Source organism: Sorex fumeus, unplaced genomic scaffold (genome assembly GCF_029834395.1).
Source record: "Sorex fumeus unplaced genomic scaffold, SorFum_2.1 ptg000111l, whole genome shotgun sequence".
Lineage (NCBI taxonomy): Eukaryota > Metazoa > Chordata > Mammalia > Eulipotyphla > Soricidae > Sorex > Sorex fumeus.
In genome coordinates, this window is record NW_026606168.1 from 9,743,725 (window position 1) to 9,757,760 (window position 14,036).

A 14,036-nucleotide genomic window follows, 5' to 3' on the forward strand; every position below is an offset into this window, starting at 1 on the left:
AAAAATAAGTAAATAAAATAAAATAAAGAGGCCCCAGGCATGCTTTAGCTCTAACTCTGCTTCTGAGTTTTGGACACAAAATTCTATCATCCCCTTGGACACAAAATTATTTTCTGGAGGAGCTTCAGGACACAGTCCCACAGATCCCCTCCACGGCTGTGGGTCTCCCTGTTCCTTTTCTGCTGTCTCATCTATCCCCTGCCCACTCCAGATGTGGCGGTGACCCCACTTCCTCTCCACATCCTAAAATTTGGCCCATTTTTCTCTTGCCTTAAGCCTATTAACTCTTATCCTGTTAGGGACCCTCTAGGGGTAACTGATCCTCTTCCCAGAAAATAATCTTGTGGTATGTATATGGGATAGAGGTGTGGGACTATTCCCGGGACCCTGGCATTCCATAAACCTGCGGTGGGTGGTTTCTAAGGTTTCCAAGTCTCTAAGTTCAACTGAACTTCAGGTTCCTTGCATTTGACCAGCATTCCAGATGATTTTGTGGACTCACATGGCTCTGAACTGTAGCCACTGAGTGTCAACAGACTCTCTCAGGAAACCCTAAGGTAAGCATTTCACTCCTGGCCACAGCTAAGATGTCCTAAATAATCACTACTGCCAGGATTTGGAAATGGTTATTGGATAGTCCTGGGATTTTTTTTTTTTTGGTGAGGGGGGATGAGGAAGGGTGAACCTGGAGGTCCTCAGGGGACACTCCCAGTTCTGTATTCCCTGCGGTGCTTGGGAGACCCATGCAGTGTGCGCACTCAGCCAGGGTCAGTCACATGCAAGGCAGATGTCTTAATCCCTGTACTTTCTCTCGGGTTTCTGTCCTGGGAATTTTTGAAACGACAGTTTGGTTGATTCTTACTAATTCACCTTTTTGGGTGTTGAATCCACATGTCTGAGTTTGGTTTCGTCTGTGTCAGGAATAATTGATTTTTTTCAGGCTTGTGTCAGCTGTCCACATCACCTTCTTCAGAGAGAGAGAGAAAGAAAGAGAGAGAGAGAGAGAGAGAGAGAGAGTGCACGTGTGCATGCGTGCCCGTTGTATGTGTATGTTGGGCCTGTCTGCAGGTGCACATGTGCGCACACACACCATCTGGTGGTAAAGTCATGTATCCACAGGCGACACAGATCCTAGGAAATGTGGTGCCGCGTCCAGGAAATTCTTTTTGTGCTCTGGGGGGCCTCTGTATTAAGAGCAGACCAGCAAACATGGACTCTGAGATGCCCCATCCCTGTAAACTCGCTTCTCAGCAGTAACGCACCCTCTCCAAGGAGCCTGCTTTTTGTCACCCGCCCCTTAGTTCTCAGAGGCTATTCTGGTCTCTGTGTTCAGGCGTGACCCCTGGCACTGCTCGGGGGACCCTAGATGGTACCAGAGATCCATCTGGGGGCTGGACTCACACAAGGCAAGCACCTTCATCCCTGTGCCATCTTTTCAGGGAGGGGATTTCTGACCCATGGTGATTTATAGCCTTATTTCCCCACTTAACACCCTTTGACAAATTAAACCACATTCCAGTGTCAGCATGTTAAAAGTCCATGCCCCAGGCAAGCAATAGCACAGCAAGTGGGATGTTTGCTTGGATTTGATCCCTGACATCCCAGATGGTCCCCTGAGGCTAGGAGTGGTTCCTGAGCACTGAGCCAGGAGCAGTCCCCTGAGCATAACAAAACAGGTGTGACCCAAAACCAAACAAGAGAGGTGATCCCACTGAAGCGATGGCACAGCAGGCAGGGCACTTGCCTTACCTATAGCTGACCCTGGTTCGACTCCCAGACTTTTTTTTTTTTTGCTTTTTGGGTCACACCCGGCGATGCACAGGGGTTACTCCTGGCTCTGAACTCAGGAGTTACTCCTGGTGGTGCTCAGGGGACCATATGGGATGCTGGGAATCAAACCCAGGTTGGCCGCGTGTAAGGCAAATGCCCTACCCACTGTGCTATCTCTCCAGCCCCTGACCCCCAGACTTCTACGTGGACTCTTGAGCATTGCCAGAAGTAATTCCTGAGTGCAAAGCCAGGGGCAACCCTGAGCACCACCAGATGTGGCCCCAAACCCCAAAACATAAACAAAAAAGGTCAACCCCCGATTCCCTGCAACCTCACAGGAATCATCCACAGCTCTGGGTGTAGCTTTCAGGGACACCCCTCCCCACCACCACCACCACACATACACCCATGGCTCCCCGCTGCACCCATCAGCCTGCTTGCTCTTTTTTTCTCTCTCGGTCTGAATCCTGCATATTCCCCTCTGTAGCTTTGCCCCTTGAAGGGATGATGCCCAGCCCTCAGCCCCAGCATCTCCAGTTTCGGGCGCGGGGGGTAGGGGGAGGGGCAGGCATTGTTAGTTCCCCACCATCTCCCCCACCCCACACCCCAGATCCCAGGGAGCCCTGCTGTACCTATTTGAGGGATAACTACTCTCTAGTCCTCTCCCAGACCTGCCCCGTGGCCAGAAAGTCCCGACTCTTGGTATTCTTGAGTGCTCACACTGGGTGGTTAAGTCAGTGATGGTTTTCTGAGTGTTCGGGGTCTTGGGTTCAGGGGAAATTTTTTCCACTCCAGCTTGGGTAGCCAGCATCTGAGGGGAGCAGCCACCAGGGGTCTTCTCCAGGACTCCTCATCAGCTGATCCGTGCACGCAAGTACCATCAGCAGTGAGACTCTTGTTAGGGGCAGCAAAACATTAGGCTGGTAGCTTAAGCGTGGACGCTCATCGGAACGCATCCATGGCTTGGGTCATTAGGCACTAAGGAAGGTGTTGGTTACCCGATCTGGGCCTGCGATCTTTCCCAGGCTGCCGGATGAGAGGAAGCAGAGACCCAGCCAACAGCTTCTTCTGTCAAGTCCCCCAGGTCCAGCTGACAGACTGGGGTTCAGGAAGCCCGCCTCAGCCGTGCAGGGCCAAATGAGAGCCAAACCTCATTTAAGGACATTGACTTCAAGATGTCTGATCTCTGAACTTCAGAAATTATCTTTGTCCCATAGACATACTCATGATTAGCAGATCTCCTATGTCAGGAACTTTTGGGCTAACATGTTAAGTTCTAAGTAGGAAGCAGGGGGCAGCCCCGTGGGACCAGTGGGTGGTTGGTATACTTTTTGTTGGTTGGTTTGGTTTCGGGAGCTTTGGAGCCACACCCAGCAGTGCTCAGAGGCTCTGCCTGGCTGTGTGCTCAGGGATTGCTCTTAGTAGTGCTCAGGGGACAATCTGTGATGCCAGGGATCAGTCACCCACAAGTCAAGCACCTTAAACCCTGGCACCATCTCTCTAGCCCTGGATTGGTACATTTAAATATATTTTAATAGGCTAATATGGGTTAATTAAGCTACATGTCAGCGTGAGCCACCAATGGTCTGTGCACGGGTAAGGGCTTGTGAAGGTGCCTTTGTTTTGGTGGGTGTTGGCTTTGCCTTCTTCCAACCATGACTTACCATGTCTATTTCTCTTTTTTCCCCTCGTAGGCCCACCCGGCCCACCAGGTAAGAGGAGCTGTGACTTTCCTTGGGGAAGGTGTGGGAGGGGGCATCAGCCTCAGGAAGCGGGTCTCAGCACCACCCCTCTATGCTTCGATGCAGGTCCTCCCGGAGTTGCCGGCTTTCCAGGTCACAACGGTTCAGACGGGCTCCCCGGGCCCCAGGGCTTGAAAGGCGAAAAAGGATCCAGTGGAAAAAGAGGGAAGATGGGTAGGTTGGCAGCTGTTCTCTGTCCCTTGTTGCTTGTCTTCATTGTTTGGTTTTAAACAGGACCAGATGCCAGCGTTGCATCTTGCCAGGGCCGTCTGTCCTTACTGTTTTTATTTATTTTTTGGGTGGGGAGTGAGGGGTGTCACTCCTGGCAGTGTTCAGTGCTTACTCCTGGCTCTGCACTCAGGAATTACTCCTGGCGGTGCATGGGGATGTCAGGAATCGAACCCGCCATCTGCGATGCTGTACGAAGGCGCATTCTTTCTGGAAGCTGCTGTGTGTGTGTCCCGCAATACTGAGGCATTGAATCCAGCTCTTGTTTGTGATGGTTGTAGGCAGGGACCCTCCCTGGGCCAGGAGGCAATGCCCTCCCCATACACCAAGCTCTTTCCACAGTCAGTGCCTGCCTCCACCCACCCAGAAAACTCTCTGACTTGAGATCAGTTTGTTCCCTGTATCCTGGGTTAGTCCAACACAGAAATGTACCCCAGAGGGTGGCATGTGGGTACCAGGTCCCCGCCAGCAGGGCCTCCTCTCCGAGAGTCAAAGAAAATCTCAAAGACATGGCTGGTGTCCCCCTGGCACTCACCTGTCCTGCCATGAGCAGCAGCCTACTATTACCCCCTCCCCACCCAAAGGCCCTCAGCGTGGGGGTGTCGTCTGTGTCCAGGAGCAGTATGAAGTTAGGGCAGGTGTGGGGTGTGCTGAAGACTGGGGGACTCCAGGAGTAGGGTGCTCTGAAGGCCTCCCCGAGAAGCATCAGCACGGGCCTGGAGCACATCCGTGACAGCTCACGGTGGGCTTCTGGAAGGCTCTCTTCTTCTGGGGACGTTGGCGGGGGGCGGGGGGAGTTTGAGCATGTGCCTGCACGTGGGAAGCAGATGTGGTGGTCTCTGAGGGGAGAGGAGTTCCGGAGAGCACCCCTTCCAGTTCCCGCAGCCTGAGGGCAGCTGTCAGGTTGGAGACCAGAGGTGGACAGGAGAAGGCAGGCTGGAAGATGCTCATTGTGCAGATGAGAACCAAGTGTCCAGTGGACAGGGCGCTGGGCAGCAGTGATATAGGAGGCTGGGTAGAGGGGCGCGGGGGGTGGGGGCAGGAGACTGCAGCAGCCAGGCCAACTGGGGCTGATTCTGCTGACCCACGGAGAGTCCGTGGGGGCAGGGATGGACGTGATTTGTCCAAGGTCCAGATGCAGGTCCGTGGAGAGGGCAGAACTTAGAGTCAGGGCTCAGGGACTGGAGTGATTGCACAGCGGGTAGGGCATTTGCCTTGCACACGGCTGACCCGGGTTCGATTCCCGGCATCTCATATGGTCCCCTGAGCACTGCCAGGAATAATTCCTGAGTGCATGAGCCAGAAGTAACCCCTGAGCATCCCCAGGTGTGACCCTTCCCCCCAGAAAAAGATAATTCAGGGCTCATCCTCTGATGTCTGATCCCTGAAGCCAGGATGCGTCCAGGTGGCAGGTCTGGGGAGGGCGGAGGGGCCAGGGGCTGGGGGCTGGGGGCCGTCAGGCTGCTCCAGGTCACGGGACCTTTACGCAGCCAACCTGGCCTGCAAGATCTGTGCCAGGACCATCCAGAGAGGGGACCTGCCACAGGTCTGCCTTGGCTCCCTGCTATGAGCAGAAGGTGATGCAGGGGAGGAAGAGGTAGTGGCTGTGCCCACTCGGGTCTCTGTGTCCACTTGTGACTCCCAGGTTCTTCAATAGTTTCAAGAGTGAAAGTACTAACTGATAAAAATGCTCAGACTCAGAGTGAGAAAGTAGAAAAGTTTATTGAAAAGTAGAAGAGAGAAGAAAAGAAGTTCCCCAAGCGGAAGGGTAACTTAGTATAGGACCAAGTTAAGGTAAGGGAATTTTGTGTAGGCCCTTTTAAGGGCTCCTGGCAACCCTTATCAGTTGGCAGATGTTTACAAAAGATGCCAGAAAATGACAATGATATCGAACTGGTCTAAACTCTCCAGAACCAGTTGCCCATTATTTTAGTTTCCTGTCAGTCTAGGGCCTGGGGCAGAGTTCTATGTTCCTGGAAAGCCCCAGGAATGCTGAGACAGAACCTTGGGGTGTAATGTGTGTCAGGTTAATAGAAGAGAGTTGCAACATCTTAGAGAGAGAAAACTGTGGCTTTCTCTCTCCCTGGCAAGGGAAAACTGAGGCTTTCTCTTTCAAGGGGAGCAAAGGAATGCGTTTTGGGCATGTTTCGGGCATGTGGCCTATTTTGGAGGGACCCTGTAGCCCAGGGAGAGTCACCCTACCATTGCCAATATTGGGGTCTAACGACTCATACATGCTTTCCCATTTATCTAAGTTTTGCTTTAGGGGCCACAACTGACAGTGCATTGGGGAGCAATGATCAGGAGACCACCATGGTGCCAGGAACCAAGCCTGTGCCAGAGGGTCCCACCACCGAACCGCGCACCCTGCACTGTGTGCTGTCTCCTCAGCATTTTCCAGCGTCCAAGTGGCGTGGCCCAGTGTTGGCCGGCAAGGAAGACACTTGTCTTACACCGTCTGTGATATGGCCCATACCGCCTGTGATATGACTGTGTCCTCCATCATCCCCCAACTGAGGCTCATGAAATAAGTGATGCATCAGTGAAAGAATGAATGGCAGGACCTGGTTTCCATCCAGGTGATAGTGGAAGGAGAAGATGGGTCTCAGCAACAGGGTGCACCCTGGGGTGAGAAGCTGATCCTGGGATCAGCTCACAGGAGCAGATCCTGAACCTTTAGGGGCCAGCCTGGAGGGGAATTAAGAGGTGTCAGAGATGCTTAGAAATCGGCCAGGAGGAGGCAGTGGAGCTTTGGGAAGAGAAATCTGATGGAGTTTAAAGCCACCCTAGGGAAGAGAATGAACTGGCGATGCTCCCTGCAGTCCTGGTCCCTAGGAAGGCTGGACCTGAGGCAATGGCTTTGAGTTCTGGCTTCTGGCTTCTATGTGCCCCCCCCCTCCGCCCAGCTGCGTGCCCTTAATCACCATGTAAGTTACTTAATCACCAGGGGTTCCCTCCTCTAAGCAATAAGACAACCCCAGATTTAGGAAATGAGTTTATAGATGTTTACTTAGAATACAGCCCGTGGGAAGGCGGTCTATTCCTGGGGATTATTATAGTTGTTGCTGTTTTCAAAAGTAGACAAGGAAAGACTTTTTGTTTTAGACCAGAAGAGAATTTTAGGTGGAAATGCCTGTGTTTGTTGTTTTTGTTGTTGTTGTTGGAAAGCCCCAAGTTATATTTAGAGAAAAATGAACCACAATGGGAAGCCAAATGTCTAAAACTTACCTACAGAACCGAATACTATGTTGTTTCAAAACCAGGTATGTTCTTTGCACCCCCACCTCCTACCCCCTCTCCCATCTCCTCCCCCAGAGCTTAACTGCCATCCTTCTGATCCTACCCAGTCTTGGGATGCTGGCCGGCCCCTGACAGCCCCAGGGATGGCCCAAGACAGATAGTCCTGCCAACAATATACTGTACTCCCTTGGCCCCCTGACACAAAGGTGGAACAGTGAACCCCGGCAGCATCTCACCACCCCAAACTCTAAAGCTGGTAGAATGATTGGATTTGAGTGGATCCTGCTGGGCAAGGGGTATTTCGGAGAGCCACTTCTAGCCGTGGAATAGAGGAGCAGAATTTGGCTTGTCTTCTGGGCAGAATATGCTGACTTTTTTTTCTTTTTGCATCACAACCGGCGATGCACAGGGGTTTACTCCTGGCTCTGCATTCAGGAATTACTCCTGGCAGTGCTCAGGGGACCATATGGAATGCTGGGAATCAAACCCAGGTTGGCTTCATGCAAGGCAAACACCCTACCCACTGTGCTATCACTCCAGCCCCCCAGAATATGCTGACTCCTGTCCCAGGAGTCATGGGACAAACAAGGCCCTCACCAAATCCAGGGGTCATGGAACATCACCCAGCAGGCAAGGTGGAAAAAACCATACCATCTCGTCACCTGTTGGTGGCCAGGGGCATTGCCTCAACAAACAGGGAACACTGTGATGGATAACGGTCACTGCATGTGTATACAACATCCCCATTTCCTCTTTTCTTTCATCTTTTTTTCTCTCTATTCATTTTTCTTTGTTTTGAGGGTCACACCTGGCCGGGTTCAGAGCTTATAACTGGCTTTGAGCATAGGTATCATTCTTGGGAGGGCTCAGGAATCATGTATGGTGGCAGGGATAGAATCGAGGTCTACTACATGCAAGGAAAGTGTCTTACCAGCCCCCCCCCCCCCCAGTGCTTTGTTTTGTTTTCTTAAGAATCACAAACACCCAGCAATGAATCAAAACACATGCCACAGAGGTGCTACATGGTTAGGGAACTTTCCTCATTCACAGCCCACTGGGATTCGATCCCCAGAACCCCATATGGTCCCCTGAGCTTCCAGGAGCGATTCCTGAGCACAGAGCCAGGAGTAATCTCTGAGCACCGCTGGCCCAAAACCAAACCTCAAACAATAGCACATCCTTAGACCTTGGATAGTATCCGTTTGGACACTCAGCCTGGGTGTCGGGGGTGAGGGCGGGGGCTCCCTTGAGCAGCTGCAGTGAAACCTGAGCTCTTTCCTGCTTCTGGAGGAAGAAAAGGCCAAGGAGGAAGGAATGAAAGGCAAGAAGGAGACTCAGCTGACAGTGCAGAAAGGTTCTTTGTAAGCAGGAGCAATGGCTGAGAAAGAAAACCCAGGGGTCACGGGAAGATCCATTTCCCTGAGCTTTGCTAAATCTGGGCATGTGAAACCTTTCGCGGGTATCAGTTATCCTCCCTGCATTGTGCCCGCCCGACTCTGTGGCAGCGTTCTCACCTTTTGTGTCCTTCAGAGAATGCACCAACTTGCTTATTTTAATGGCGGCTCCCACAGAGGGCGCTGACACAGGGCTGGTCTAAGGTGATGGAGCCACGTTCCAGCAAGATGAGCTGGAGAGCATGGGCAGGACGAAGCCTTGGCCATCAGCACCATTGAGACAGAGCCCCTCATCACTTGCCCCACTGTTAACTGACTTGGGCAGAGCAACAGGCACCCCGCCCACTTCAGGATCACCCCTGGCAGAGGCGGGGAGCCCCAACTCTCAACTATAGCTGAGTTGCATGGCCCTCGTGGACATTTTCTTTATGGTGGGCTTCAGTGAGCACCTGTTCCATTTCTTGTCTGTGACATTTACTCACTGTGGTCAGTACTGGTGTTTTCCCCAACACTGCTGGTTTCCTGGAGCTAGTTTGTAGAGGACCCCTTGATTGTGGGGGTACAGATAACCATCTCTAAATGGTTATCACTCCTCCAGCATCAAGGAAATGGGACAAATGCTCCAGATAATTTCTAGGAACAGCAGCCTTTAATGGCAGGTCCGAGTATTCCAGAAGAATCTGTGGCATCCTGTCAGGCCGTGCCCTCCATATTGCTCAGGGCTGGAAAGAGCTCATCAGGTCTAGAGGGGGCTTTAGCATTGAAATGAGCCTTTGGGATCTGAGTCTTTGAGCTAGTTCCACTGACTCCTCTGGTGTTGGTAGGAGGGAGGGTATGAACCATCCAGGTCTGGTTTCCCTGGAAACCTAGAGAGAGGATAGAGTTGGAGAAAGGGTACCAGCCAGACCAATGGGGCATGGACAAGGGGTATGCGGGTGGTCATTGAGGCAGAACCTGCAGGCAGGGGTAGAGGGACTGGCAGAGCCTTAGAGGCAGTGATGGACCTGCACCCTCTTGGAGATCGACTGAGAGGAACCAATTTGCTGGCACTGAGTGTGCCTCCAGCATGTTCCTGTTGCCTGAGAGTGTTGCCACTTTGAGCTCCATCTCTAGGGAACAGTGTCCCAGAGATGCTTTTTTTAATGAGTATTTATTTTTTAATGAGTATTTATTTTTAATTTTATCTTCCCCTTATACTTTATTATAAATACTGTGGTTTACAAAGCTGTTCGTGATGATTTGTCAGAGACATTCAATATGCCAACACCAGTTCCACCACCATTGTACCTTCCTGCCACCATTATCTCCGATTTTCCCAACCATGGGGGCTTGTTTTCATGATTGGGGGCTGCGCATGTGCTCAGTGGGGCTCACAAACTTTAATTCTGGTGTTCATACAGACATTGGGGGGCAGTGGCTACCAGGGTCTGTGCATGTGGTGCAGGGTTCACACACATGATTGTGGTGCTCACACACACTTACTTGTGGTGGCAAGGATGCCAGACTGCTGCCAGGATCACGTTTGCAATGGGGGTTTGGGCGGGTGCTGAGGGTCCAACTCTCAGCCTTGTCCCCACCACCGACCTTCCCCCACTCCACTCCATGCCTCGAAGCTGCCTGCTACCCCACTGCTCCTTCTAACGCTCACCCAAAAACAGCTGGACTGACTGTGCTATTTTGATGAGTGGCATTTCACGTGGGAATGTCACCAAAAAAAGGGAATTGGGAGGTCCTTAGCTGCATCACTTATAGCATCTGAGACCGGCTTAGTGCTGGTGTTACACACCGAGTATCTCTTCACCCTGACTTCTTTTTTTTTTCTTTTCTTTTGGGTCACACCCGGCACTGCACAGGGGTTACTCCTGACTCATGCACTCAGGAATTACTCCTGGCGGTGCTCGGTGGATCATTTTGGGGATGCTGGGAATCGAACCCGAGTCGGCTGTGTGCAAGGCAAACGCCCTACCCAGTGTGGCATCGCTCCAGCCCCATCCTGACTTCTGATGCGAAATTAAATTCTTCCTCTTCTTGCTGTGATGGTCTTTCTTGGGGTTTCTCCTCTCTCTAACCTTCTATTCTAATGCCTCTAAGAATGTTCTAGCAGACTCTGTTGGAGCGGGCAGGGGAATTCACCACTCCCCTCTGGGTTGCCCCAAATGAAACAGCCTGGTGTGGGGTCTGGAGGCATGTCTATGGCATCTCGTTGTGTGCTCTCTTCCGAGAGATTTATTGTTGAGCCAGTCCCAGCAGCCGAAAACCTCCAGAACTCAACAGCCGCCATGCTCATGGCTGCTCTCCACATATTTGGACGAGCCTCATCCATAAGTGAATCTATTCCTGGATATCTCATACTTTATACCACTAATATACCAAGAGTATCACACCACATTTCATGGGGTATAAAGTAGAAGGTAACCAATCTTAGGGGGAAATATATTTATACAGATTATAGACATAAGCACACAAGGCTCAACCTTTAACAACATGTTACTAATCTCTGATAGAAGGGCCTAATGACTACTGGGTGAAATACAACAATCTTCACACACTTTCCTCTAAGAAACTTTTTTTTGGATCATTTTTAGCAGATTATCCCTGATAAGCAATACAAAATAAATTATTTCGGTTCTGCTTTGGGGACAGGGTTTGGCGTTCCGGATGGAAACATCCGAAATATAGTGGTGGGAAGGTGGAATGGTGGTGGGATTGGTGTTCGACCATTAAATGTAATCAAATATTGTGAACAACTTTATAAAAACAAAATAAAATCAGAAAAGAAAAAGAATGTTCTAGCAGAGCCACCCGGAAGTACTGCAATGGGATGTCTGAAATAATCAGTGTTTCGACCCACCTATAGCCACGCTGCTGTGACAGCACAGCTCCTGGTGTTGTATGTTCGGATTGGGAGCTGCTTCACCCTCTGGGTACCAAGTACTCATCCCAAGGTAGCATGAGCAGAATCTCCCACTCACTGAGCAGATCTGTCCTTTTCTTTTCTCAGGACCACCTGGTGCCACCGGAAGTCCAGGGCAAAAGGGAGACCCTGGCGAACTGGGGTTGACCGGAAACGAGGGCCCAGCAGGGCAGAAGGGTGAAAAGGGGGACATGGGGGATGTGTCCAACGACCTGCTCCCCACAGGTAAGAGGTTGCCAGGGTTCCTCGGGGCACACAGGTGCAGACACCGCCCAGCATTAGGGAGGCCTGTTCAAGGGCTCCTTCTCACATGCTGTATGAGGCTGTCTGTTTCGCCACGTGTTTTCACAGTTCTGTACTATCTTAGTAAACTTTGCGGTGGAGGTGAGGCCAAATCGGGGGTATAGGGGCCGGAGCGATAGTACAGTGGGTAGGGCGTTTGCCTTGCATGCAGCCAACCCAGGTTCAATCCCTGGCATCCTATATGGTCCCTCGAGCACTGCCAGGAGTAATTCCTGAGTGCAAAGCCAGGAGTAACCCCTGAGCTTCACTGGGTGTGACCCAAAAAGAAAAAAAAATCGGGGGTATAAACCCTAGCAGCCCAAAGAATCTGGAGCCAAACATGGCGGTTGACTGAATTCATGTGAAGTAGCGGCCAGCACTACCCAGAACTAGATGGCTCCTAGTCAGGCGACTGAAGACCAACCAGCTTCCACAAAGTGACTTCACAGTCAAGGTCAAACCCTTTTCAAGCCCTACCTTTGAGTATTTTGATATAGAATGGGGCTAAAAAAAACGTTGTTGGTCACTTTATTTTTCCTTTTATTTGGGGTGGTGGTGGTGAGAGGGGATTGGATAGGGAGTTTTGGCCTCACACATCAGTGCTCTAGGCTTACTCCTGGCTCAGTGCTCAGGAATCACTCACTCCTGGTGGCACTCAAGGAACATGCAGGGTGCTGGGCCCTAAACCAGAGTCGGCCATATGCAAGGCAAGTGCTGTAACTTCCTGTTCTCTCTCTCTCTCTCTCTCTCTCTCTCTCTCTCTCTCTCTCTCTCTCTCTCTCTCTCTCTCTCGTCTTTTCCTGGCATTCAGCCCTGGTAGAGCCCAGAGTTGGCATCTGTTAGGCTCAAAGTAGAGGAGCAGAAAGTCACAGGAAGAGACCACGTGGCGGAGAGGTGACAGCTGAGGGTCTTGCAGGAGGATGAGAAGGGACAAACTCTAAAGCAGCAACCGGAAAATAAGCAAAACCTGGCATCTGCCCACAAGAATCTAGGCTGTAAGATGTTCAGAACCAGAGCCCTGAGTCAGCCACCCCTGCCTCCAGTCCCCAGTGAACAGGGAACATGTACTCAAACACTCCCGAAGCAACAAGGAAAGATTTCAGGTTGCTTCCCCGGCTTTTCTATGCAAACTACACAAGATCTCGGAAGAGTTTGCACAGGGGCGGTAGCAGTGAATGTGCTTTGCCAGTCCATGATCCGGCTACACTGTGTGTGTGTCTGGGATCCATCCATCCTGGAGGCCCTGCTGTCAGAGGAAGTAGAAGGTGTGGAAGGGCTGGCCTGTGTTTGCTCTGTCCTTACCATGTGGTCTGTGACCGGGCTGGCCTGTTCGAGATGGACAGAAGTGGCTTGTTTGTTCAGGTCGAGAGACCATAGCGCACCAGTCTCAGTGCAGGACAAAGGAGGGACAGCCCACTCCCGGGGCCCGTGCTGTGACCATCCCAGAAGCAAGTCCCTCCCCAAGGCTACACAGTCAACCAAGGCCAGAGACCAGCAGCCCAAAGTGGGAGGGGGCATCCTGCTGTTGTCCCAGCACTTAAGTTGGTGACTGCAGTGGGCCCTCCCAGCATGACCTGGTCAATGAGCCTCGCCTTGGGCAGGAAGAGCAGGCCCAGCCCCATTCCTTTCCCTACTCGAGGTTCCAGCGCTGGCCCAGAGCCCCTATCTCTCCTCCGGAGCGTCTCCTGCCTGGCTGCAGAGTAGACGGATTTCAGAGCTCCTCCTCCGGCCATCTGCCTCCCTGCCCTAAGGATCGACTTGGTCTGGTCTGAGACCAGGCACTCAGAGTGGGTCAGAGACCCCGAGGGGAGTCCAGTGGGAGTTGTCATGGAGACCCCCCTGACATCAGCCAGGAAAACGGGATGTCTCTGGCAGAGGTGGGCCGAGGCTGAGTTCAGCCCGCTTCCAGCTGGGACCCTGGCGGAGCCCTGAACTTCCCGAGGATTCAGGAACCCCAGCCCACCCCAAGGTGTATGGGAAGGGGGCGCATCACGCTCTCAGCCCATGGCACCTGCGCTGTGCATGGGCCTGTAGCTCCCACAGGGCTGCACAGACAGCCTGGGGCTGGGCAGGGGGCAGGCCCTCCTTGCATGATGAGTCTGGCCCTTTAAACGCTTTCTCGTCTGTCTGTCTCTCCAGGTATCAAAGGTGACCCAGGCCCACCTGGCCCACCTGGACCCCCAGGGCCTCCAGGGCCCCCCGGCCCCCCTGGAAACAGAAGATCCAAAGGCCCTCGGCCACCCAACATATTCAATGGCCAGTGCTCAGGTCTCTGCCTTCCGGGAACCTCCCCTCCCCCTTTGTGCTCATGAGTGACCCCAACTCTTCTGCTCCACCTAGGCCTCTGAGGGAGAGCCTGGGCACAGCAGTCACAGCTCACTCCCCAGAGGCAAGCGCGGGGCCTGGAGCAAAGGAAGGCCCCCCACCCCTCCCACCTCCGCCATCACCCAGATACCTCTGCTTCCC

The 14,036-nt window shown here is 52.4% G+C and overlaps 1 protein-coding gene across 1 annotated transcript in view; it reads left to right on the forward strand.

The window, feature by feature from the left end:
- Nucleotides 1-14,036, forward strand: part of GLDN (gliomedin) — a 48,434-nt gene that overhangs the window by 29,954 nt on the left and 4,444 nt on the right. Inside the window, exons 4-7 of the mRNA XM_056135375.1 lie at nucleotides 3,465-3,482; nucleotides 3,579-3,686; nucleotides 11,376-11,513; nucleotides 13,710-13,838. Of these exons, the coding sequence (XP_055991350.1) occupies nucleotides 3,465-3,482; nucleotides 3,579-3,686; nucleotides 11,376-11,513; nucleotides 13,710-13,838 (393 nt within the window). The remainder of the gene's footprint in view (nucleotides 1-3,464; nucleotides 3,483-3,578; nucleotides 3,687-11,375; nucleotides 11,514-13,709; nucleotides 13,839-14,036) is intronic.